The 25,300-nt window shown below is 46.9% G+C and overlaps 1 protein-coding gene across 2 annotated transcripts in view; it reads left to right on the top strand.

Moving 5' to 3' along the window:
* The first annotated feature begins 2,015 nt into the window (after positions 1 to 2,015).
* hdac11 (histone deacetylase 11) overlaps positions 2,016 to 25,300 on the top strand; it is a 35,210-nt gene continuing 11,925 nt past the window's right edge. The window contains exons 1-7 of one of the 2 annotated variants that reach the window (XM_079242583.1): positions 2,016 to 2,170; positions 2,569 to 2,628; positions 2,731 to 2,879; positions 7,141 to 7,241; positions 11,255 to 11,371; positions 14,722 to 14,764; positions 22,516 to 22,592. In XM_079242583.1, coding sequence (XP_079098709.1) covers positions 2,594 to 2,628; positions 2,731 to 2,879; positions 7,141 to 7,241; positions 11,255 to 11,371; positions 14,722 to 14,764; positions 22,516 to 22,592 — 522 coding nt within the window. In that variant the 5' untranslated portion in view covers positions 2,016 to 2,170; positions 2,569 to 2,593. Of the gene's footprint in view, positions 2,171 to 2,260; positions 2,629 to 2,730; positions 2,880 to 7,140; positions 7,242 to 11,254; positions 11,372 to 14,721; positions 14,765 to 22,515; positions 22,593 to 25,300 lie in introns of those variants that run through there. The other variant, XM_079242584.1, reaches the window with a different exon arrangement.

The raw sequence follows: 25,300 nt of genomic DNA, 5'->3' as shown, positions 1-25,300 counted from the left end.
CCACCCCTGAGTCCACCAGCTCTGCTTCCTCATGGGAAGACGTGTTGGTAGGATTGAGGAGGTCTTTGAAGTATTCCTTCCACCGACCCACAATGTCCCGAGTTGAGGTCAGCAGCTCCCCACCTCCACTGTACACAGTATTGATGGAGCACTGCTTCCCCCCCCTGAGCCGCCGGATGGTGGACCAGAATCTCCTCGAAGCCGTCCGGAAGTCTTTCTCCATGGCCTCGCCGAACTCCTCCCATGCCTGAGAAGGCCCGACAGGACTCCTTCTTCAGCTTGACGGCATCCCTCACTGCTGGTGTCCACCAACGAGTCCTGGGATTACCGCCACGACAGGCACCAACGACCTTACAGCCACAGCTCCGGCTGGCCGCCTCGGCAATAGAGGCACGGAACACAGCCCATTCGGACTCAATGTCCCCCGCCTCACCCGGGACATGTTCGAAGCTCTGCTGAAGGTGGGAGTTGAAGCTCGCTCTGACAGGGGACTCAGCCAGACGTTCCCAGCAGACCCTCACAACACGTTTGGGCCTGCCAGCTCTGACCGGCTTCCTCCCCCACCATCTGAGCCAACTCACCACCAGGTGGTGATCAGTTGACAGCTCCGCCCCCCTCTTCACCCGAGTGTCCAAGGCATGTGGCCGTAGGTCCGACGATACGACTACAAAGTCGATCATTGAACTGCGGCCCAGGGAATCCTGATGCCAGGTGTACATATGGACACTCTTATGCTGGAACATGGTGTTCGTTATAGACAATCCATGACGAGCACAGAAGTCCAATAACAAAACACCATTTGGGTTCAGAGGGGGGGGACCATGCCTCCCAATCACTCCCCTCCAGGTCTCACTGTCATTGCCCACGTGAGCATTGAAGTCCCCCAGCAGAACAATGGAGTCCCCAGAAGGAGCACCCTCCAGCACTCCCTCCAAGGACTCTAGAAAGGGTGGGTACTCTGAACTGCTGTTCGGTGCATAAGCACAGACAACAGTCAGGACCCGTCCCCCCCCACCCGGAGGCGGAGGGAAACTACCCTTTCATCCACCGGGGTAAACCCCAACGTGCAGGCACCAAGCTGGGGGCTGATGAGAATGCCCACACCTGCTCGGCGCCTCTCACCATGAGCAACTCCAGAGTGGAAGAAGGTCCAGCCCCTCTCGAGGGTACTGGTTCCAGAGCCCAAGCCATGCGTCGAGGTAAGTCCAACTATATCTAGTCGGAACCGCTCAACCTCGCGCACAAGCTCAGGCTCCTTCCCCACCAGAGAGGTGACGTTCCACGTCCCTAGAGCCAGCTTCTGCAGCCGGGGATCGGACCGCCAGGGTCCCCGCCCCTTGCTGCCGCCCAGCTCACTTTGCACCCGACCCCTACGGCTCCTCCCGCAGATGGTGAGCCCACGGGAGGTGGGGCCCATGTAACCCTTTCGGGCTGAGCCCGACCGGGCCCCATGGGCGAAGGCCCGGCCACCAGACGCTCGCTCTCGTACCCCGCCTCCAGGCCTGGCTCCAGAGGGGGGTCCCAGTAACCCGCGTCCGGGCAAGGGAACATTCATGCCCAGGTTGGTCATCATCATAGGGGTCTATGAGCCGTGCTTGGTCTGGTCCCTCCCCTAGACACCTATTTGCCATGGGTGACCCTACCAGGTCTCATCTTCTGATAAGTTAATAAATCATATTAACTGTTTATTGAAAATAGTAAACAATTAAATAGATTATTGTTAAAGAGAAGTCCCAGCTATGCTAAAGAACATTAATTTTAGTAATTCGATAGGATTGACTTGTTTTTTCTTCTTCTTTTTTTTAAATTAATATTTAAAAGTGATGAATGATTGGAAGGGCCGTGGTGAAGTTTTGCCCGCGGCCCCAAGAGACCCAGAATCGCCTCTGCTGCTCATCGAGAAGCTGCTTCTCTGTGTGACTCGGTGCACACGTACGCAGTTACGCAGCGTACGTACGTAATCTACGTATCGTACGTACGTAGTCTGCGTAGCGTACGTACGTGGCGCAGGGGAAAACGGGAACAATGTCAACAGTGTGATGAAAAGCAGTTTTAAAACTCTGCCACTGAAAAGCAGTTGCAGCTGAAAAACTGTGACGGAGAAAAACGCTGACAGCTCCGGTTATTTTGCTCCAGATGATCGACGACGCCGTCCACGTCAGAGCAGCAGGTGACTTGTGTCCTGATTCTGTTTCTAGCAAACACTTCCGGGATTTTTAGCGCTTCCTCCGACACGACGCGTTCCTCTCCGGTCCAAACACGAACCGAACCGAGACGGGATTTAGAGCCAAAAAACGGAATAAACAGCAGACCGAGACGGTTGTGTGCGCGCGGCTGCACGTCTCCTCATTCATGCCACTGTTGCGTCTTTGAAATAAGTCGACGTCTCTGCGCATGCGCGTGTTAAAGCTAGTTTTCCATAATAATTCCAGGATTTTCCTGCTCCTGTAAACTAATATCTGTTTACGAAGTTTTTTTCAAACGTCACACTGGCTGTGTTTTGGCCTTCTAAGTCCTTAGAAGTAATTTAATTGTAATCAACTAAATTATTTTTTATTTTGTTTCCAGTTTACAACAGCAATGCCTGAAAAACATGTCCCTGAAAGAAGATAATGAAAGAAAAAAAAGGTGACGACCTCATTTTTGACTGGTTGTGCTTATGGGAAATGAGTTCATGCTAATGAAGTGCAGTGGTGCTGTACTGATAATGTTTTTTCATTCTTCTTTCAGCCCTCATCATACTGATTTGTATGCCAACATCCCTGAAACATGTCTGCCCATAGTATACCACCCAGATTACAACATTACCTTTATGGGACTGGAAAAGCTCCATCCATTCGATGCAGGGAAGTGGGGGAAGGTCGTACTCTTCCTGAAAGGTAAGAGCGTTAGATGAGGACATTTTTATTGCTGATGTAAAACGGAAAACCTGAAGGTGGATCTGAGCTGTAATGTGAAAATTTGAGAGGAAATATGTGTCTAAGTGAGACACAAGTAACATTTAGTCTGAGTGACTAAATGAGGAAAAGGTGAAGTTGTAAAGTAATCATAGGACTGAGTAAAGTCCTATCTGATGAGGAAGGGATCTGCAGTAGGAGGCCGAAGGTGAAGCTGAGAAGGTGTGGACTGTTGGTGCTTGATGGGCTTATTTCTAACATAGACCGTATATGAAAGATGGATGAAGCTTCTGGCGGTTAAAAGTGAAGCCAATGCGGAAGTGCATAAAACTGCAGTTCTCCCTTCATCCACTAGGGGCTGCAAAACAGAGCGAATCCCCATAAAGTCCCATGTTAAAAAGACCAACTTCACAGCAGAAATAAACATGTTTACAGCAGGAATAAACATGTTTACAGCAGAAACAAACATGTTTACAGCCTGGTACAAAAGTCCATTTTAGGTTTAATAGGTCAGGTTTACCTTCATGACAACTGTGGGGGGTGTGAATTTTTTTTTTCTAACTCGCCCGTCTAAAAGTAATTTAATCTCAAAGTTCGGCATATTTAGGGGCGTGTCCTTTTGATTGACAGGTACCCAATCTCCCGCTTCAAGTCAGAAGAACGTAGAACAACCGCGGTTTTTAGCCGGTTAACAACGTGACTTAGCTTTAGCCCGCTTACCTCCGTTAGCTGGTTAGCTACTGTTATCTCGGGGTTAGCTCGGTCAGCTCTTAGCTACAGAAAGCTCAGAGTTCGCTCGATGTCAACCATCCACCATGACGCTCACAGCCCCCCTCTCAGCTCCACCTCTTTGCCCATATTTGTATTTTCCGGGTGAGACGACGCGCATGACGCTGCCAACATGGTGATGGTAGGAACCGCCCACCGAGCTTCATTTCAGCTCTTCAGAAACCTATGGATGACGTCATGGAGGCTCTGCCCATTTTTTTTATATACAGTCTATGGTTTTTAATGGTTTTTGGAAACTGGATTTTGTGGGCAAAGCAAGCAGGCAGTGTGATGTTTTGGTTCGGAAGCTGCTGCAGTGTTTTTGAACTCGGATATTTCCCTGTAGTCTCTCTCAGGTGCTGGCTCGTTTTCTCTGATCTCCGGAGAGATTTGAGACAGACTTCTGCTTCAGGCGGACATCTGTCTCTCTGGGATGCTTCTCCATCAAGCTGTGCATACGTTACACAAACAACCTGCCTTCATTATTAATGGTTTCTGCCTAAAAGATGAGAACGTGTTGTCATTGGCTGGCTTCTTGTCATGTGACTTTGCTTCTGCTGAGCAAACTAAATAAAATAACTGATGTTATGTGTTTACATACCTTAACAAGTTGGGGGTGTTAAACATGGTGCAGGGGCCAAAATCGGCCATCTAGAGGGTCCAGTCTGGTCCACAGAATGAATTTAGTACATGTGAACATGACATAGAAGATAATATTATTCAGACAAGATGATGAGCTAACAGAAGTAACATTAACATCAGATAGAAATAAAACAGCAATCAGCGTGGTGTGTGGGTGTATGTGTGGGTGGGTGGGTGGGTGGATGCCGAGAAGCGAGCTGAAGGCAGGGAAACCCATGGCACTGAGACTAGATGTGAGGACAGCTCATAGTCCAGCAGAAGTTGAGCAAAGGGTCTGGGAGGGGCTGTATCCGTGGAGATGGATAGCTTTGCAGGTGAGGAGGTTTTTCTAGTCCACGTGGTTCTGAACTGGGAGCCAGAGAGGCTGGATATAAGAGGGGTGATGCGGCCAGTGGGTTGGATGCAGGTCATGACCCGACCGACTGATTAAAGTAAAAGTTTAATCTGTTGATGAATCATGTAAAACAACTGTTTACATGTTTATGTATTAAGATACAGACTGTTTCTGCTGCCCTGAAGTACTGATATGTTTAATGCTACAAGGATAATTTTTTTAGATCTTTACTTAATAAGTTACTTCATAAGGTAGATTTAATTTAGATTTCATTTTTTTATATACATAGTGTTTATGTTTCGTCTGTAGTGAAATCTAAATATCTTTGTTCCTATTTAGTAAGTTGATGCCAAGCATGTAACGGCTGTCCAAGTTTTATTACCATCAAATTCTCATATTGTCTTTAAGTATTGAAATATATCGTATCATTGCCTTTTATTGTGATACTATCTAATCGGCGCATTGTCAACGATACACACTGCCAGTAGGATAAAGTTAAGGTTTAAGGTTTGACAGTTTATTTCTCACATGACTGAGTCAGGGTTTGGTGGAAGTGAGGACCCAAATGCAGGAACAGACCCAGGAATGCTGAATAAAGAATCTTTATTCGCAGAACTGAACTGAACTGAAGCGAACACAATGAATCAGCAAACGGAAGTGAAACAAAGGGCTACAAATACTGGGAAACCAAACACGAAACAGGTGTAGTGAATGAAACTAACGAGACCAGGTGGAAACTATGAACAAAGGCGACACAGGAAACAAGGCACGGAGACGGAAAAAACTACAAAATAAAAACAGGAAACCAAAACTAAGAAAAACGCCTGAAATTTCATCTCCTGACCGGCTGGGCCAAAGCAAAACCTGAACAGCTGAACTCCGTCGCCTCATCATACAAAACAAATTCACAACTGTGAAGTCAGAAAGATTAAAAAGATATAAAAGATAGGACACATCCAGTCTGTTCCAGCCATTATTGGGTGGGAGGCGGGGTACACCTGGACAGGTCACCAGTCCATCGCCACACAGAGAGACAAACAACCACTCCCTCCGAGGGACAATCTACAGCAGGGGTGTCCAACTCCTGTCCTCGAGGGCCGATATCTGGCAGGTTTTTGTTGTTTCCCTCCACCAACACAGCTGATTCAAAACAAATGGATCCAGAAGTTTCTTGTCAACCTGTTTATCAATTTTGGTCAGGTGTGTTGGAGCATGGAGACAACAGACACCTGCAGGATACCGGCCCTGGAGGACTGGAGTCTGACACCTGGGATTTAGAGCAACCAGTTAAATGAAACATGCATGTCTTTGGATGGTGGGAGGAAGTCGGAGAACCCGGAGAGAACCCATGGATACACGGGGAGAACATGGAAACTCCACATTAGGCCTGTCACAATAAGCATGAAGTCAATTATTCGCATGACAAGAAAAAATGCACGCAATAAATTTCATTGGTCTTTCTTTTCTCTCTCGCTCACTTTGGGTGAGAGTGAGCGAGTGCCGCATTTGTTTTAAGACAATATTAACTAAACATGTCAATACAAAGAGCTTCCATCTGCACTTAAAACACAACCATCGACTGCAGTTTCCCCGTCTGGGAAACTAAGACCTGAACAAACCAGCTCCATCTTCCCGACAGTCCACGATCACGGGGGGGGGGGTTAACCGACAGATTAGATACAAACATAACAGTGCAACATAAAGTGCACTCACACAGCATAGTTGGTAAAGCCATGCTGCCCTTTAATGTTGTTAAATTTCACCGTTCCACCTCTGGTCAAGCCCAAACATGTCCCCTAATAAGAGCTGACCATAGACCATGTAAATGTGTTACATGGTGTTTAGAGACCAGATGTTCCAGATCACCACGTTGCCAAAACCCCCAGGAGAAATCCTGATCTGTTTCAGCAGACTGGGGACTGGATGAGTCTCATCTGCACATCCAGATAAATGTTCTTTAGACATTAAAGATGTTAATGTTTGTATTATTATGGCTTTATTGTTATTTTAGTAGAAAATGGTTTAAAAATGACAACAATAATCGTTTTGTGCAATATTATCGTTTATTGCAATAATTTCTGAGACAATTAATCACACGGCAGAATTTGTTACCATGACAGGCCTAGCAGACAGAAAGACCACTGTTTGAACCTCATCCCCCAGCCGAGGCTCGAACCAGCGACCTTCCTGCTGTGAGGCCACTACGCCACCGTGCAGCCCAGGGATAGGCAGCTCCGATCCTCGAGCTCCACAGTCCTGCATCTGTTAGGAGTTTCCCTGCTGCAACACACCTGATTTAAATCAGCAGACTTGTGCAGAGTTTGACATCAAACTAGGTCTGATGTGTTCCAGGTGTGTTGCAGCAGGGAAACTCCTAACACCTGCAGGACTGTGGCCCTGGAGGACCGGGGTTCCCTACCCCTGGTCTTGCCCCTTTAGCCGTGTTATTAATGCCGCAGAGCTGCTGTTCTCATGCTGTTTGACCACTTTGTGTCTCAGAGGAGCAGTTCATCACCGATGGGAACATCGTGGAAGCGCGTGAAGCCACCGAGGAGGATCTGCTGGTCGTCCACACCAAACGCTACCTCAACAGACTGAAGGTAGTTCTGACTTCCTTCACCTTCCCCTGTTTGTCTTGGTAAACCCACTGACATCCTGAACAGATGAAGGATTTATTTTCATTTAGGTGTGATAATATTTACATGATCTGACTTGTTAGTTCCTCTGGGTTTTTCTCGACAGAATGCAGCGATGCAGCAAACAGACCTTTACAGTGTACTTCTATAGTAGAATGAGTCTGTCATGGTGATCATCCAGAGACGACTTCACATTAAGGGGTTCTCCCCAGCCTGAGGGGATGATCTCCTCTTGATTTCCTCTCCAGAAGGAAGTTGGTAAACTGTAGTTTACTTTTTGGGTCAGAAGAACTGAGATGTGGTTGTAAAGCTCTGGAAATGATGAGCTGATAACAGTAGAGTTTCTGTTTACCGTCTTATCTGCTGCTGCAAGTACCGCCACATCAACAGTCCTCTGCAGAGTTATTCTCTACTTTCCTGCTGTCACGGAGGAAAGGAAGCTGAAGGATGCAACCTGTACTGCGACACGCCCGCCTGCTGCATGTTGCAGGAAGTAGGGCTGCTCTATTATGACAAAAATTATAATCATGATTGTTTTGACTGAAATTGAGATCTAGATTATTTAACACAATTATCCAGCTGCGCGTCGTGGTGTTCTAGACTCCGTGTCGTGCATTATAACCGTCTAATGCACGGTTTCCAGTTGTTTAATCTGCTTTTACCGCTTATATAGGAACTATTTTATGTTGGCCTTGTTGCTAAGGCTTAAGGTGCTAGATTTGTCGCTTTTAACAAAAAAAAGTCTCCAGATTTAGCGAGAAAGTCGCCAAGTTGGCAACAGTGTCTGAATGAAAGCAGAGCGGCTGTGGGAGGAGTTTACAGCATATCTTCAGTCCAGAACCCACCACTGCAGAGTGATTCTCATCATGGTAGCCTTCTTTATTATAACACCTTCAACGTCACACAATGTTCAGGTGTCTTTTAATTAAGACACAAATGGCTTTTAAATCCAAATGTTCCTGAATCCTGTCACGACTCAGAGGAAACTATCAGGAGGATCTGATGATGATGATGATTGTTATTAACCTCTTATTTTGTAAAATGCTTCATGTTACTGTGGTTTTCATTTGAAAAATGCAAATAGAAATGCAGAGATTGCGCAAGAGGTTCTAGATTCTGTTGTTGCCATGGAAACAAAAGCGCTTGTAAACAAACAGTTGTTAGAAAGAGGAGAGAGAAATCAGCCAGTCTAGCAGCAGAAATGGAGGAGATGAAGCAGGATCCCAGCCAGCAGCAGCGTTTGCCTCTCTACAAATTAGCCCGGCTGCTGCAGGACTCTGACAAACAGAAGAAGCTGCTGCTTTCACAAGCAGAAGAGCTGAAGGTTCAACTCCACAGCGCCAAGGTTCACATCAGCAAGCAGGAGGAGAAGAGCAGCCGCCTCGCTGCCGAGCTGGAAGAACAGCAAACAGAGACGGAGCAGCTCCGTGTGAAGATGGAAAGCCTGAACGCAGCTCTGCAGAGCGTCCAGAGAGACCGTGATGCTCTTCAACAGAGACTGAGCCACATGAACCGCTCGCTGGCTTCAGAGAAGAGGCTCCACGGCGGCTCGACCCGCTTTGGTCAGCAGCTGCACGACATCCAGACAGATGTGTCACACATGAAGAAGGTCTTAGAGCTGCTAAAGAACAGCTCAGAAACACAGAAAGATCTGGAAGCTGCTTATGAGACGGAGAAAGAAAAGAGTTCAGCTCTGCAACGACAACTGGAGCAACTCCAGAGACACGAGAAGCAGGACAGCAGATTCCAGGCAGAGAGGACGTCAGCAGACCTGCAGCTCGTCAGAGAGCCCAGGGCCCAAGACCGTCTGCAGGACCGGCAGCGCAGCTTCTCTGGAAGGAGGTCGCCCGAGCTGGTCGCCGAGGAGACGCAGGCTCAGGAGGACGCCGAGCTGGTCGCCGAGGAGACGCAGGCTCAGGAGGACGCCGAGCTGGTCGCCGAGGAGACGCAGGCTCAGGAGGACGCCGAGCTGGTCGCCGAGGAGACGCAGGCTCAGGAGGACGCCGAGCTGGTCGCCGAGGAGACGCAGGCTCAGGAGGACGCCGAGCTGGTCGCCGAGGAGACGCAGGCTCAGGAGGACGCCGAGCTGGTCGCCGAGGTTTCAGAGCCAGAAACAGACCCTGATCCTGATCTCCAGGAAGAGGCGGCTGCTGCAGAACAGAATCTTCCAACAAAGACCAGGAAGTCCTCAAAGTGGAAGAAGATGAAACACATCCTGGGACTGAAGAAGGAACGCAGGAATCCGTCGGAGGCCGACTCCAGCTGAGACACCATGATGTTCAATAAAACCTGGAAGATCTCTGATTTGTGGAGGTTTTCTCTTTTAAACTTAGAAATGATGACGTTTAGATATATTTGTCAGAAAGTTGGAGAACTTATCCCAGTTCTTAGCAACAAATACTATATAGGGGTGTGGTACTACACGTCAAGACCGCGTCCAACTGGACTCCAGCACCTTCCTGTCATGTCCTCTGCTGGTTGATTTCCTGCTTGTGTTGTTCTCACTCTCATATGTACTAAATGGCTGCAGAATAGAATAGAATAGAATAAACTGCGAATACTTCTTCACACGTCTTCATCCAGTCACTGATGGAGTCACATCACCTGTAGCTGCTGGGACTGGATCCAGACCAACAGGACCCTGTAGAACTAATTCAGTAAGATGACTTGACATTTTCTGGAGTTCTTGGTACCGGTTCTGGAGTCCAAACAAAAGCTTGGAGAGTCCGAAGAACTTTTTTCCTTGGTGTGACCAACACTCCTCCCTTCTCTCCGCATGTCTTCTGTATTGTCTCCGCATGTCTTGAGTATTCTGTCTTCATTTCCTCCGTACTGAGCAGCATCGTCCAGTATTACGTACAGCGTGGTCTGTTATCTCCACCAGTTCCAGAAGCTTTCAGGGCTCCTGAACCACATGGAGAAGAAAAGCTGCTTGAACTTTGACTTCCGCAGCCCCGTGGTCTGACCTGGTCTGACCTGGTGGAGATCAGGTCTCCTCCAGAAGGTAAGAGGCTGACTGAGACACTGAACATGTCCACAAATGAAGAAGCTTCAGGACAAGACTGGAGCAGGTCCTGGAGGAAGTCCTGGTGCAGGTTTTGGAGATGGACCTTCTCCAGGATATTAATCTTGTAAATCAAGTAAACAAACACACAAATAAATAAATAAATGAGGATATTTAGGATATTTTCTGACTGAACTCCACCACACGACTTTCCTCTGGGAAGAATCCGGAAGCAAAACAAGAATGAAACACAAGTAGAGACTTTGGAAAACAAGCCGTTGGAGGACAGTGAACTCATCGTCATGGTGGAGATGATGTGAGCTTTGTGACATGGTGCATCATCCTGCTGGAAGTTTCCATCAGAAGATGCTGGTTAAACCATGTCATGCTGGTTCTAAGGAGACCAAACTGGGACCAGAAAACCTCCCCCCACCATTCCACCAGCAGCAGCCTGAAGCGTTGATCCTGACGGCAGGATGGATCCATGTTGTCATGATGGAGACTCATCAGATCAGCAATGTTTCTCCATCTTCTATTGTCCAGTTCTGGTGAGTCTGTGTGAATTGTAGCCTCAGTTTCCTGTTCTTACTGACTGGAGGGAACCCGGTGTGGTCTTTTGCTGGTTCTGGTCCAGACCTCTGGTCCTGCTCTTCTTCAGACCTTCTCTGGAAACACTGGAGATGATTGTGTGTGAAAATCCCAGTAAATACTCAGACCAGCAACCTTAAATCTCTTTTCTTCCTCATCCTGATGCTCAGCTTGTCTGATGCCCCAACTCATGAGGTGTTTCTGTGATCTGAAGACCTGATGTTAGTGATCTACCTGTTGGTGCTCTGATGGGTTTGTCAGATGTCATGCAGTTCATAAAACATGTTGTGTCTACACCACTTCAGTCTGTTTCATGCTTATTGACTTGATATGACCCAGCTGTGCTGAAGGAATGACGTCCTAACTGTCTTACTTTTCACCGCAGTGGTCTCTGGTGGTGGCAACCATCACAGAAATCCCACCTCTCCTGTTCCTGCCCAACTTCCTGGTTCAGCGGAAAGTGTTGAGGCCTTTACGGACCCAAACAGGAGGAACCATAATGGTAGGTATTCAGTCATAAGAACTCCTTAAGTGTTAAATTATCTACTTGTTTTCCTGCTTTTGATCCTCATTTATCAGAGGTGGAAATCATCTGTTTACCAGTTTAACCCTAACCCTCTTACAGGAGCGGTAGTGTGTGACTCTGATGCATATCTAGTTAATCCTGGTCCTAAAACATGCACTGCTCTGCATGTTTTAGTTCCTACCAACTCCAGCAGACCTGATGCAGATTAACTTAACTGCTTGCCAAGTTCTACAAAAGCCTGATCATGAGTCATTGATTTGAGTCAAGTATGGTTACCTATAACACGTGCAGGCCATTGGGCCCCGTGTTCTAGGAAGAAACCCTGCTTCAGCTGATCTACGGAGGTTTTCCAGCATTTCTATCCGTCCAGGAGGTCTACAATCCAGATGTAGTGTTTATTGAGAGACTCTAGATGGTAAATCCACCATTATTTATCACATCTTCATCACCATCACTACCATGTTGCTAAGAGACCTCTATTTTCACCTGGACATGATGATGAAGACACTTCCTGTCAGACTTTCCACCAATCAGAGAGCTTAAACTGACGGTAACGTCCAATCAGGAGCAGCCAAAGATCAACAAGTGATGAGAAAAGCAGGAAAATAATGATCCTCTATGGCTGGAATAAAGCCAAGAAGACGTTTGGGATGCAGCTGAGGTGGAGGTGCTGCAGTGAGGAGAGCAGGTAGATAGTAGCAGGAAGATGTGGAAATGAGGAATGACTGGCCAAAGTGTTCATCTTGCACCATTTAAGCTTCATAATCTGGAGACATCACGTCTACATGGAAACATCACGTCTACATGGAAACATCACATCTCCATGGAAACATCACGTCTGCATGGAAACATCACATCTCCATGGAAACATCACGTCTGCATGGAAACATCACATCTACGTGGAAACATCACGTCTCCATGGAAACATCACATCTACGTGGAAACATCACGTCTCCATGGAAACATCACATCTCCATGGAAACATCACGTCTGCATGGAAACATCACGTCTGTATGGAAACATCATGTCTACATGGAAACATCACATCTACGTGGAAACATCACGTCTACATAGAAACATCATGTCTTTGCGTGGAACTGTTTAGAACTGGTTCGTTACGGAGGTCCAATGTTCGTTGTCGTCCAAGTGAACACGCCACACGGGATGTAATCATCAGACCAGAATGCTCATCAGACGACGGTGTTTCTGTTCTGGACATCACAGGAAGGGACAGCAGATGTCCTGCCTGTTGGTGGAGTCGTGCAGAAGAAATTAGAGGGTTGCAGGAACACGTCTTGTTTCCATCAGACAGTCTGGAGAGTCGGAGCCGTGGCAGGAGTGTGAGCATACATGCTAATGACTGTTATTACTCATCCTCCAGCGAGCCATATTGGCACACACGCACAGTTTCTCCACCTCATATCGCTTCCCATCAGCGCTATGACGCTCCTGGTGTACTCAGTGAAGTGGCCCTTTTCATCCGAGGGGAAAACTTGACCTGCCGTCAACAGGAGCAGCTGCAGCCTGTTCCATCATCCGTCAGTCGCGGTGTGATGCTGGTGTACCTGCATTCTGAAGACAAACGCTCCTCCGTCCAGGTTTGGTTTCCACTGATGCTACAGTCGAGCTGGAAATTGGAAATATGCTAATTACACTGTCATATTGGGGCTTAATTAGGGCTTCATTACTGCTTTATTATTGCTGGAAATGGCTCAAGGTGTGACGGGTGAAACAAAAGGAAAATGCAGAACTAGAGTTTAGTGGAAAAAGCTCATCGTCTGCAGGTGAAGCAGATCATCCGTCTAGCCGTGGGAGAGTAGGAACATCTCCGTTACAGATGTTCATCATCAGAGAAATAATCTTTCATTTCACTTCACTAGAAATATATAAAAACCACTTTAACCTCCTTCCACCTCTTTTACTTTTATTTATTTACATTGTTTGATGCCATGGCAAAATAAAACAGAACAAAGTAAAATCCATTATTCCATTATTATTATTATTATTATTGTTATTATTATTATTATAATATTGTTATTTTTTTTATGTATTTGTTATTTATTGAGACTTTATCTTCAAGTATTTATTATAAAATATTCCACAAAGATTTAAGTAATATATAATTTTTATGTATTTATTTCTTTATTTATTTATTTATAGATTACTATTTAACATTTTTTATGAAAATGTATTATTATTATTGTTATTATCATTATTATTATTATTATGATTATTATTAATAATAATCATAATAATAATAATAAAGAATAAACAGAAGCAGAAACACACATGTTGCTTCCCTTCCTGATCTGATCACATGATCACGTGGAACGTCAGGATGATGATGATCTTCTGGATGAATTCATCCTACTGTTTAAGACTGAGATTAAAGTGGAACTATTATGTGCATTTCAGGCTAATTTATTTTTATTTCTGAGACCAGAAGGACTGGGATTGATGGAGTTATTGTCACAAATGGCTTTATTTATTACTTCAGACCGACCCTCTCCGTAGGCTGTCAGATCAGCCTGCGGGCAAAACGAGTGGATTGAGACTCTTCCGCATTAAGCCCCGCCTCCCGCCACTGCACTACATCGGGAGCGCGCACCGCACCTGCTTTCACCGTCATTGTAACGTCTCATAAACAGAAGGATTAGGCTCATATGAACTCAATAAAAAAACAAAATACAATGTCAACACATAGCATCCAGCCCTACATGTTGGAACCTGAATCAGAGCCTGAAAACGAAGTGGAAAACAGCAACCCACAGCAACGAATGCAGCAGGATGTCTCTCTTTGGTAAACTCACCAGCCATCGTTGGAAATAACTTTATCCCACGTTTTCCACCTGCCTGATGTATTCGTACATGTCCTTGTTAACCAGTAGAAGGTAACCAACCACCGAACCTTATCCCCCGGGACTGTTTCTGCTCCTGGGCAGTGGATCAGGATGTACGTTTCACAGTTTTCATGTCAGTTCATCCACTAGGGGGCAGTGCTGAGTTCAGAGTCCACTTCCACGTTTGAAGCATAATAGTTGAAGTTGTTAACAACCATCAAAAACACCAGAATAAGAAGAAAACCACAGGTTTCTTTTGCCATTTTCAACTTCTGCGTCGTCTTTTGGGGCTTTTTGTTTTGACGGTTTTTGTAGTTGTTTTCCTGCAACTTTTCTTCTTCTCTGGTTTGCTCCTTCCTCTGGTCGCATGTCAACTAAACAACTCAACATGTCATCTGCGTCCAGCGTTTCAGGAGGTGTTTGTTGCGTCATGTTGGTGTGTTTCTGCCAGAATAAACGACTGTTCTGCTGTCTTGTCTTCTGCAGGCTGGAAAACTGGCTGTAGATCGCGGATGGGCCATAAACGTCGGTGAGTGGATTCTGTTTGCCTGAACTGGTCCAGTCCCCATCTCTGTCCCCACATGTTTCCTGTCTCAGTGGAAACGGTTTGTCCCGGGAAACTGAGTAAAGGAGGGTTTTGGGGAGGAAGTGAGTCGGTGTCTGCCGATTCCCGGCAGATCTGAGTTAATGCAGTTTTACAGCACCCAACTGTTGTAAAAATCAGCTCTGTGTTCCTCCAAACAGGCCATGGTTTCTCTCTGGGTAGCTAAAGGTTCATAACTTTCCTTTTACTAGTTCCTTTTTTAAAACAGTTTTGGTTTGTGGTGTGCTTTGTCATTTTTTTTTGGTGAAAAAAATGCAACAAGGCTCAAAAAAGGTTGAAAAACGCTGCTTTACATGACTGGGAACCAGAATGAGACCTACAACAGTTTCCCCACAGAGGTACTAGCAGACGCTTCAGGATGAAAAATAAAAAATGACAATAATAGAGTCCATATAAAAGCCATAATTATCCTATAATATCAATAAAACACATGCAAGTGTACAAGTAAGGATGAAACAGCAAGCAGCCATGCTTCTGGCCATGGCTGCTGGCAGGAATGATCTTCTGTATCTTTCAGTCTTACATCGGACCTGAAGAAGCCTCTCACTAAACACACTTTGTTGTTTCATCACTGTGTTGTGGAGAGGGTGTGAAGAATCCTCCATCATCTTCATCAGCTTGTGCAGCATTCTTCTTTGGACAATCGGCTCCAGCGGCTCCAGAGTTACTCCAAGCACAGAAGCAGCTTTCTGGATCAGTTTGTTGATTCTCTTCAAGTCTCTGGTTCTGATGCTACTACCCCAGCAGATGCTGCAAAGCTGACTGCACTCTCCACAACAGACTTATAGAAGATATGCAACATCTTGGTGCAGACGTTAAACCATCTCAGCTTCCTTAAGAAGTACAGTCTGCTCTGACCTTTCTTGTAGATGCATTCAGTGTTGCATTTCCAGTCCAGTTTGTTGTCCAGCTGAACTCCAAGATACTTGTATTCCTCCACCACCTCCACCTCCTCTCCCAGGATGGAAACAGTGCTTTGTTTATTCTTCTTCCTCCTGAAGTCAACAATCATCTCTTTTGTTTTGCTGCTATTTAATATGAGATGATTGTCACCGCACCATTTAACAAACTGACTGAGCAGTTCTATGTACTCTGCTTCTTGTCCATCCCTGATACACCCCACAACTGCAGGGTCATCAGAGTATTTCTGCAGATGACAGGACTCAGAGTTGTACTGGAAGTCTGAGGTGTACAGAGTGAAGAGGAATGGCCAGAGTACAGTTCCTTGTGGTGCACCAGTGCTGCTGACCTCCATCTCAGACACACAACCTTTCAGTCTCACAAACTGGGGTCTGTTTGTGAGGTAGTCATAGATCCAGGTGGTTGTGGAGGTATCCACCTGGAATTTATGGAGCTTCTCTCATAACAAAGCAGGCTGAATGGTATTAAAAGCACTGAGAAATGAAAGAACATGACCCTCTGAGTGCTGCCTGAATGGTCCAGATGAGAGTGTGCTCTCTGGAGCAGGTATATGATGGCATCTTCAACCCCAAGTCCATTACGATATGCAAACTGTAATGGGTCCTGAAATGTGTTTACTTGCTTGTTGAGGTGAGCCAATAAGAGTCTCTCCAGGACTTTCATGATGTGAGATGTCAGGGCAACTGGTCTGTAGTCACTTGCAAGGGCGTAACTTTAGGTTCACCATTGGGGGGGTTGCACTCTTTGCCTGTTTTTTCACTTGTTTAATTATTCACATTTGCAAAACGAGTCCAGGTAATTTGGTGGGTCTGTATAAAAAATGTATTGTGGTACTTTTACTGTGATTTACTTGACATTATTGCAGCTGTGTACTTGACCATTGATGCCACGATGACAAAGTAATGACTGGTGCGTCCTATTGTATTTAGGCACTAGCTAGCAAGGCCATGGCAGATTCTAGTCAGCTGATTTTGTGCTCGTGTCAACTATAAATAAAAAAAAAAAAAATCAAAAGCGTTCAAGTTAAACCAGTTGCATACTGACACCAATAAAATATATACAGCAAATGTCTCGACAACACTTCCCCATGTAGACAGGATGGAGAGTGGAGATGATGGAGACCTCCCTGGTAGCCATCCATTTTATGAAGAGGTCACCGTCCCTGATCCACCTGATGGAGCCTCTCTTAGATTTTTTGTCCTTGGCGTTCTCCTGAGTTGTTGGCACTCCAGCTCTGCCCTGCCTGTAGGTTCCACAGCCCCAAACCCCTGCCGGCTGAGATAACCGAACAGGAGAGGGCTTGTCACAGGAAACAATGTAGCCACTCCCCAGGTTCTACGTATTCACCAGCTCTGTCACCACATTAAAAGAAGGCTCATTACCTGAAGCATCCTGATTTTTCCCCGGGTCCAGCTTGAAGTCAGCTGTGTACCCGTTTACATCAGCTAACACAAAAACTTTAATTCCCCATTTTGTTGGTTTGTCTTTCATCTATTACTTCAGTTGGAGGCTTGCTTTTGTGGCTTTCATCATCCGAGATGTGCTGCTTTGGATGGTATGCACTCTTGCGTTGGTTTCTGATCATTTCCATGAGAGGCCTGACCTTTTGCAGGGTGTCATATTCCTCTGTACCCTTCTTCATTTCATTGATGGCGTCCTTTTCTGGATCACTTATGTGCCAGTTAGAGGTGATTGCTTGAAACCTGTCTCTTGAGATGACTGAAGCAGGAAAAGCCACATGAAAAATAGTTTTTGTCCTCCAATAGTCAGACATTTTTGGGAGGTTGCAGACAGACATAAACAGCATCATGCCCAGGTATTTGAGAGCTCCCGTTGGGTTAGGTCAGCCCAAACAAATTTCTTCCCTCTCTCCAAATTTTTCTGGACATTCTAGTTTGAGTTTGCACACAACAGCCTGAGCACCTCACAGTCAAAAAAGAGGGAAAAATATCATCTTGTGCATGTGTGCCAGTGGTCAGAGAGGGTTGGACACCAGTAGTATGTTTAGGGCCAAATCTGGGTGGGTGAGGGTCATGGTCTGCCTCAGTTTTCCAGGCCTGATGATGATGTGTTGACCTGCTACGATGGGCATCACAAGCAGCATCATCACCTCTGCTCCTTCGACCTTGTTCACGGATCTGACTTCATCCCTGCCTTTTTTCACCATTACTGAATGGATATTTATCAGAGTAATATCTAAAAAATATGAACTTACCTTGACATTAGAAAAGACTTATGAAACCATAATGTGTCATACATCAACGGAAAGCTACGTTTCTCAGCTTTAAGAATCTGTTGGAAATATGTTGATAGCTTAAATGGTTGCGGAGTTGCACTAGTTTGAATAGCGGGTGTCATTTTCTATTGGCTATCGATAGAATCATTCATTCATTCATTCATTCATTTTCTGAACCGCTTATTCCAATTCAGGGTCGCGGGGAAGCTGGAGCCTATCCCAGCTGGCTTTGGGCGACAGGCAGGGTACACCCTGGACAGCTCGCCAGTCCATTGCAGGCCGATAGAATCGTTATGTTATTTTTTTGGGGGGGGGGTTGTATTGGCTGGATGTGATTTTTGCGGGGGTTGCAATGCAAATTATGCCATTGGTCACTTGGTTCAGCTGGTTGTGTTTTTTTAGGCACTGGAACAAGGCAGGAGGTTTTCCACAGCACTGGGACTCTATTTTGTCTCAGACTGGTGTTGAAAAGGTGCTGGAGAATCGGACATAGTTGTTCTGAGCAGGTCTTGAGAACTCTGGGACTGACACCATCTGGACCTGCAGCCTTGTTCTGGTTCAGTTTCTCAAGTTGCTTCTTAACCTGATTGCAGGAGACAAACAAGGTGGAGGTCTCAGGATGTCCTGATGTGGAGGGAGATGAAGCTGTGTTCTGGTCCATGACTGAGCTGCAGGGTGACAGATTGGAGGCGTGACAGGAAAGCAGTGGGCTTATGGAGGGTGTGTGGTCTGTTGGGCTGGAGGTAGGAGGTGAACTGAACCTGTTGAAGAATATGTTCAGCTCATTAGCTCTGTCCAGACCTCCATCAGGCTGGTCCCCCTTTAACTTGAAGCCGGTGATCTTCTTCATTCCAGACCACACATCCCTCAGGTTATTCTGCTGGAGCTGACTTTCTAACTTCTTCCTGTAGTCCTCCTTGCACTTCTTAGTTTGTGTTTTAAGTTGTTTTTGTGTTGCCCTCAATAACTCCCTGTCTCCATCCCGGAAGGCTTTCTTTTTGATGTTCAGCAGCTTTTTCAGGTCACTGGTGATCAAGGGTTTGTTATTGGGGAAGCACCTCACTGTTCTTGTGGGACGATCCACACAGAAGTTTATGTAATCTGTCACACACTCAGTCATGGCGTTGATGTCGTCTCCATGAGGTTCACAGAGGACGTTCCAGTCTGTAGCCTCAAAGCCTCCTCTAAGAGCATCTTCAGCTTCAGCAGACCAGATTTTGATCACCATGAATGAGTTTGGATGCTGTGTTTGTAGCCGAGCAACGACGGAGCTGATGACGTCACAGGCTGTGTCTGGTGCGGTACCAGGTATTATATAAACCGCTACCAGAATAACACAGGTAAACTCTCTGGGTAAATAATACGGACGGAAGCTCACAGCTAACAGTTCCATGTCCCTTGTGCATATCTTCTCCTTGACAGTAACATGTCCAGGATGACACCAACGCTGGTTAATCAGCACTGCAATTCCACCACCCTTTAGCTTTCCACTGTGTTGTCTACTGCCGTCTGCACGGACCGTTTTAAAGCCCGGTACAGACACATTACAGTCAGGGATGTGTTCATGCAGCCATGTCTCGGTGAAGCACATAATACTGCACTCTCTGTATTCTTTCTGAGACCTTGTTAGCATCTCGAGCTCGTCCATTTTGTTAGCTAGCAATCTCACATTACCCATCAGGACGGTTGGGAGAAACAGTTTAAATCTCCATCGCTTTCTCCTCTGTCTGACTCCCGCTCTGCATCCTCTTCTCCTTCTTTTCAACTCCATCGGGATTTGATGTGTTGTTTCGCTGATAATTCTGATTTGGGAGAGGTTAATCAGTTGATCCCAATTGTAAACAAGTCTTTCGTTGCCATGGAGACTCATCATAACAAGCCTCGAAAGAGCAAAAATATGCAAAAAAATCTTCCTTGCAACACACCCTCCGAACCGGCATGAAATCCTCAGAAAAAAATACCTAATTTGAGGTGATATCTATGTGAGAAGAGTTTGTATTTAAAAAATAAAAATCAAGATAGGAAGTCAGAGCTACTACAATTTGCCACCAACAGACAGCGCAATCTAGAATGGAGATAATGGAAATAATGTGAACCTATGTTAAAATACAAAGAATAAATACATTAATATTTGCTAAGAACTGGGATAAGTTCTCCAACTTTCTGACAAATATATCTAAACTTCATCATTTCTAAGTTTAAAAGAGAAAACCTCCACAAATCAGAGATCTTCCAGGTTTTATTGAACATCATGGTGTCTCAGCTGGAGTCGGCCTCCGACGGATTCCTGCGTTCCTTCTTCAGTCCCAGGATGTGTTTCATCTTCTTCCACTTTGAGGACTTCCTGGTCTTTGTTGGAAGATTCTGTTCTGCAGCAGCCGCCTCTTCCTGGAGATCAGGATCAGGGTCTGTTTCTGGCTCTGAAACCTCGGCGACCAGCTCGGCGTCCTCCTGAGCCTGCGTCTCCTCGGCGACCAGCTCGGCGTCCTCCTGAGCCTGCGTCTCCTCGGCGACCAGCTCGGCGTCCTCCTGAGCCTGCGTCTCCTCGGCGACCAGCTCGGCGTCCTCCTGAGCCTGCGTCTCCTCGGCGACCAGCTCAGCGTCCTCCTGAGCCTGCGTCTCCTCGGCGACCAGCTCAGCGTCCTCCTGAGCCTGCGTCTCCTCGGCGACCAGCTCAGCGTCCTCCTGAGCCTGCGTCTCCTCGGCGACCAGCTCGGCGTCCTCCTGGGCCTGCGTCTCCTCGGCGACCAGCTCGGCGTCCTCCTGAGCCTGCGTCTCCTCGGCGACCAGCTCGGCGTCCTCCTGAGCCTGCGTCTCCTCGGCGACCAGCTCAGCGTCCTCCTGGGCCTGCGTCTCCTCGGCGACCAGCTCGGGCGACCTCCTTCCAGAGAAGCTGCGCTGCCGGTCCTGCAGACGGTCTTGGGCCCTGGGCTCTCTGACGAGCTGCAGGTCTGCTGACGTCCTCTCTGCCTGGAATCTGCTGTCCTGCTTCTCGTGTCTCTGGAGTTGCTCCAGTTGTCGTTGCAGAGCTGAACTCTTTTCTTTCTCCGTCTCATAAGCAGCTTCCAGATCTTTCTGTGTTTCTGAGCTGTTCTTTAGCAGCTCTAAGACCTTCTTCATGTGTGACACATCTGTCTGGATGTCGTGCAGCTGCTGACCAAAGCGGGTCGAGCCGCCGTGGAGCCTCTTCTCTGAAGCCAGCGAGCGGTTCATGTGGCTCAGTCTCTGTTGAAGAGCATCACGGTCTCTCTGGACGCTCTGCAGAGCTGCGTTCAGGCTTTCCATCTTCACACGGAGCTGCTCCGTCTCTGTTTGCTGTTCTTCCAGCTCGGCAGCGAGGCGGCTGCTCTTCTCCTCCTGCTTGCTGATGTGAACCTTGGCGCTGTGGAGTTGAACCTTCAGCTCTTCTGCTTGTGAAAGCAGCAGCTTCTTCTGTTTGTCAGAGTCCTGCAGCAGCCGGGCTAATTTGTAGAGAGGCAAACGCTGCTGCTGGCTGGGATCCTGCTTCATCTCCTCCATTTCTGCTGCTAGACTGGCTGATTTCTCTCTCCTCTTTCTAACAACTGTTTGTTTACAAGCGCTTTTGTTTCCATGGCAACAACAGAATCTAGAACCTCTTGCGCAATCTCTGCATCTCTATTTGCATTTTTCAAATGAAAACCACAGTAACATGAAGCATTTTACAAAATAAGAGATAAATAATAATAATAATAATAATAATAATGATGATAATGCTAACAATGATAATAATAATAAAATTAAAAATAATCTTCAAGATGTGATGTGGAAAAAAAAGGATGATTGAACATTTAAACATCAGATCTGGTAATAAACTTCTTTCTGACCTTCAGTCATAACGCTGGGCGCTGGGGGGGCTGAACTACGTGTACGTTCGAGAACCACTGCCAAGTTAAAAGGATGTTGAACAGAAGATCACAAACAGTCAGTGCATGATCCTCCCAACCTTCCCACATAATGAACCCCCAACCTAAAATCTTTAAAAGGACGTATTTTCATATCAAAGTTATAAAATTATAAGACTGTTAAACTTTTTCACTTTAAAATTTTAGATGATAGGTTTGAATTTTTTGTGTTTTAACTTTAACTATTTTCAAATGTTGAGTTAAAAAGCATCATCAGAGTTATACTTTGGATTATTCAGCAGCTTCGCATGGTGATGAACCAGCTAAAAGATGGTTCAGCATCAGTACACAGGACTTTAATGAAGCTAACAAGAAGTTCTGAAGGCTGTTTTTAGATATCAGGGTTTTAGCCGAACAATCATAGCTTCAGTTGAATCTGAAACAACATCATGATTCCTGCTGCTCATCGTGCATTTCGCTGGTATGCCAGCAATTTTTTTCTGCTGTTAGGTGCAGCGTTTTGTGGTTGGAGAAGAGCCAATGCTTTGTGTAATGGTGTAAACAGCTTTATTTATGCCATCGGTTCAGGCAGACATGAACAGTCTTCTGCAATACGCCTGGCTGCTTTAATGACCTGTGGATCTTCTGATTTCCAGGAGGAGGCTTCCATCACTGCTCCAGCGACAAGGGAGGGGGCTTCTGTGCCTATGCTGACATCACGCTGACCATCAAGGTACAGCAATATATGCACAATGTCAGAGAAACAGAAGACTGATTGTTAATCAGTTTGACCAGAATGAAAATGTTGAACACGCGCTGGTTGTTACCTCGTGCCTACCGGCACAGAAATCAGGACTGACCATGGTCCACAGGTGCCGATCCAGCTATCACATCTGGACATGAGATGAATGATTATCCACACTGGAATATTCAACAATGTTAAAAAAGTTATAATAAGTTATCGAAAGCTGGTAAATAAATGGCTTCAAACTTTTGGAAACATTGCAAGTTTTCTGACATTAGAAAGTTGGATCTGTGGTCTTTAGGCTTTAGAGCTTTAGGCTCTGGGTGTATATATACATATTAGAGTTGGGGAATTGAATCGAAAAAATTGAAAATCGGGAAGAGCCGTAGGGGTCGGCTGCAGTGTGAGCTGGGTGGCAACAAGAGGCGGGGACCCTGGCAGTCGGATCCCCGGCTGCAGAAGCTGGCTCTAGGGACGTGGAACGTCACCTCTCTGGTGGGGAAGGAGCCTGAGCTTGTGCGCGAGGTTGAGCGGTTCCGACTACATATAGTTGGACTCACCCCGACGCATAGCTTGGGCTCTGGAACCAGAACCCTCGAGAGGGGCTGGACTTTCTTCCACTCTGGAGTTGCTCATGGTGAGAGGCGCCGAGCAGGTGTGGGTATTCTCATCAGCCCCCAGCTTGGTGCCTGCACGTTGGGGTTTACCCTGGTGGATGAAAGGGTAGTTTCCCTCCGCCTCCGGGTGGGGGGACGGGTCCTGACTGTTGTCTGTGCTTATGCACCGAACAGCAGTTCAGAGTACCCACCCTTTCTGGGGTCCTTGGAGGGAGTGCTGGAGGGTGCTCCTTCTGGGGACTCCATTGTTCTGCTGGGGGACTTCAATGCTCACGTGGGCAATGACAGTGAGACCTGGAGGGGAGTGATTGGGAGGCATGCCCCCCTGAACCCAAATGGTGTTTTGTTATTGGACTTCTGTGCTCGTCATGGATTGTCCATAACGAACACCATGTTCCAGCATAAGAGTGTCCATATGTACACCTGGCATCAGGATTCCCTGGGCCGCAGTTCAATGATCGACTTTGTAGTCGTATCGTCGGACCTGCGGCCACATGCCTTGGACACTCGGGTGAAGAGGGGGGCGGAGCTTCAACCGATCACCACCTGGTGGTGAGTTGGCTCAGATGGTGGGGGAGGAAGCCGGTCAGAGCTGGCAGGCCCAAACGTGTTGTGAGGGTCTGCTGGGAACGTCTGGCTGAGTCCCCTGTCAGAGTGAGCTTCAACTCCCACCTTCAGCAGAGCTTCGAACATGTCCCGGGTGAGGCGGGGGACATTGAGTCCGAATGGGCTGTGTTCCGTGCCTCTATTGCTGAGGCGGCCGGCCGGAGCTGTGGCTGTAAGGTCGTTGGTGCCTGTCGTGGCGGTAACCCCAGGACTCGTTGGTGGACACCAGCAGTGAGGGATGCCGTCAAGCTGAAGAAGGAGTCCTATCGGGCCTTCTTGGCCTGTGGGACTCTGGAGGCAGCTGATGGGTACTGACAGGCTAAGCAGCATGCAGCTTCAGCTGTTGCCAAGGCAAAAACTCTGGCGTGGGAGGAGTTCGGCGAGGCCATGGAGAAAGACATACGAACGGCTTCGAGGCAATTCTGAGGGGGAAGCTATGCTCCATCAACACTGTGTACAGTGGAGGTGGGGAGCTGCTGACCTCAACTCGGGACGTAGTGGGTCGGTGGAGGGAATACTTCGAAGACCTCCTCAATCCTACCAACACGTCTTCCCATGAGGGAGCAGAGCTGGTGGACTCAGGGGTGGACTCTCCTATCTCTGGGGCTGAAGTCGCTGAGGTGGTCAAAAAGCTCCTTGGCGGCAAGGCCCCGGGGGTGGATGAGATTCGCCCGGAGTTCCTTAAGGCTCTGGATGCTGTGGGGCTGTCCTGGCTGACACGCCTCTGCAGCATCGCATGGACATCGGGGACAGTGCCTCTGGATTGGCAGACTGGGGTGGTGGTCCCCCTTTTTAAGAAGGGGGACCGGAGGGTGTGTTCCAATTACAGGGGAATCACACTCCTCAGCCTCCCTGGTAAGGTCTATTCAGGGGTCCTGGAGAGGAGGGATCGTCGGATAGATGAATCTCGGAATGAGGAGGAGCAGTGTTGTTTTCGTCCTGGTCTCGGAACAGTGGACCAGCTCTATACCCTCCTTGGGGTCCTGGAGGGGGCATGGGAGTTTGCCCAACCAGTCTACATGTGCTTTGTGGACCTGCAGAAGGCGATCGACCGTGTCCTCCGGGGGCTCCTGTTGGGGGTACTCTGGGAGTATGGGGTACCGGACCACCTTGTACGAGCTGTCTGGTCCCTGTACGACAGGGTTTAATAATTAAATCAGATTAAATCTGATGTCTTCAGTTCTTCTTGGGACAATTTAACAACCACTGATTGATTAAATTAAAGGATATGCAGCAGAAAAGGATTAAATGTTTAAATACACGTTGAAATATCATCTCAGAATCAAAGTAAATGATCAGAACCGATGAAGACTAATTAACATATGACAGGTTATTAATCAGTGAGATGCTGCAGGAAATGCGGATTATTTCGCCTCATCAGGAGACTTTCATGTAGAATTCTTTTATGCACGACTGCATGTTCACATATTCCTCCTGCTGTTATGTTGATATTTCTCTGTTTAAAAGGATGAA

The sequence above is a fragment of the Telmatherina bonti genome, assembly GCF_933228915.1.
Source record: "Telmatherina bonti genome assembly, chromosome: 6".
Lineage (NCBI taxonomy): Eukaryota > Metazoa > Chordata > Actinopteri > Atheriniformes > Telmatherinidae > Telmatherina > Telmatherina bonti.
The sequence above is the reverse complement of the archived record's forward strand: the minus strand, read 5'-3'. Positions and strand labels throughout refer to the sequence as shown.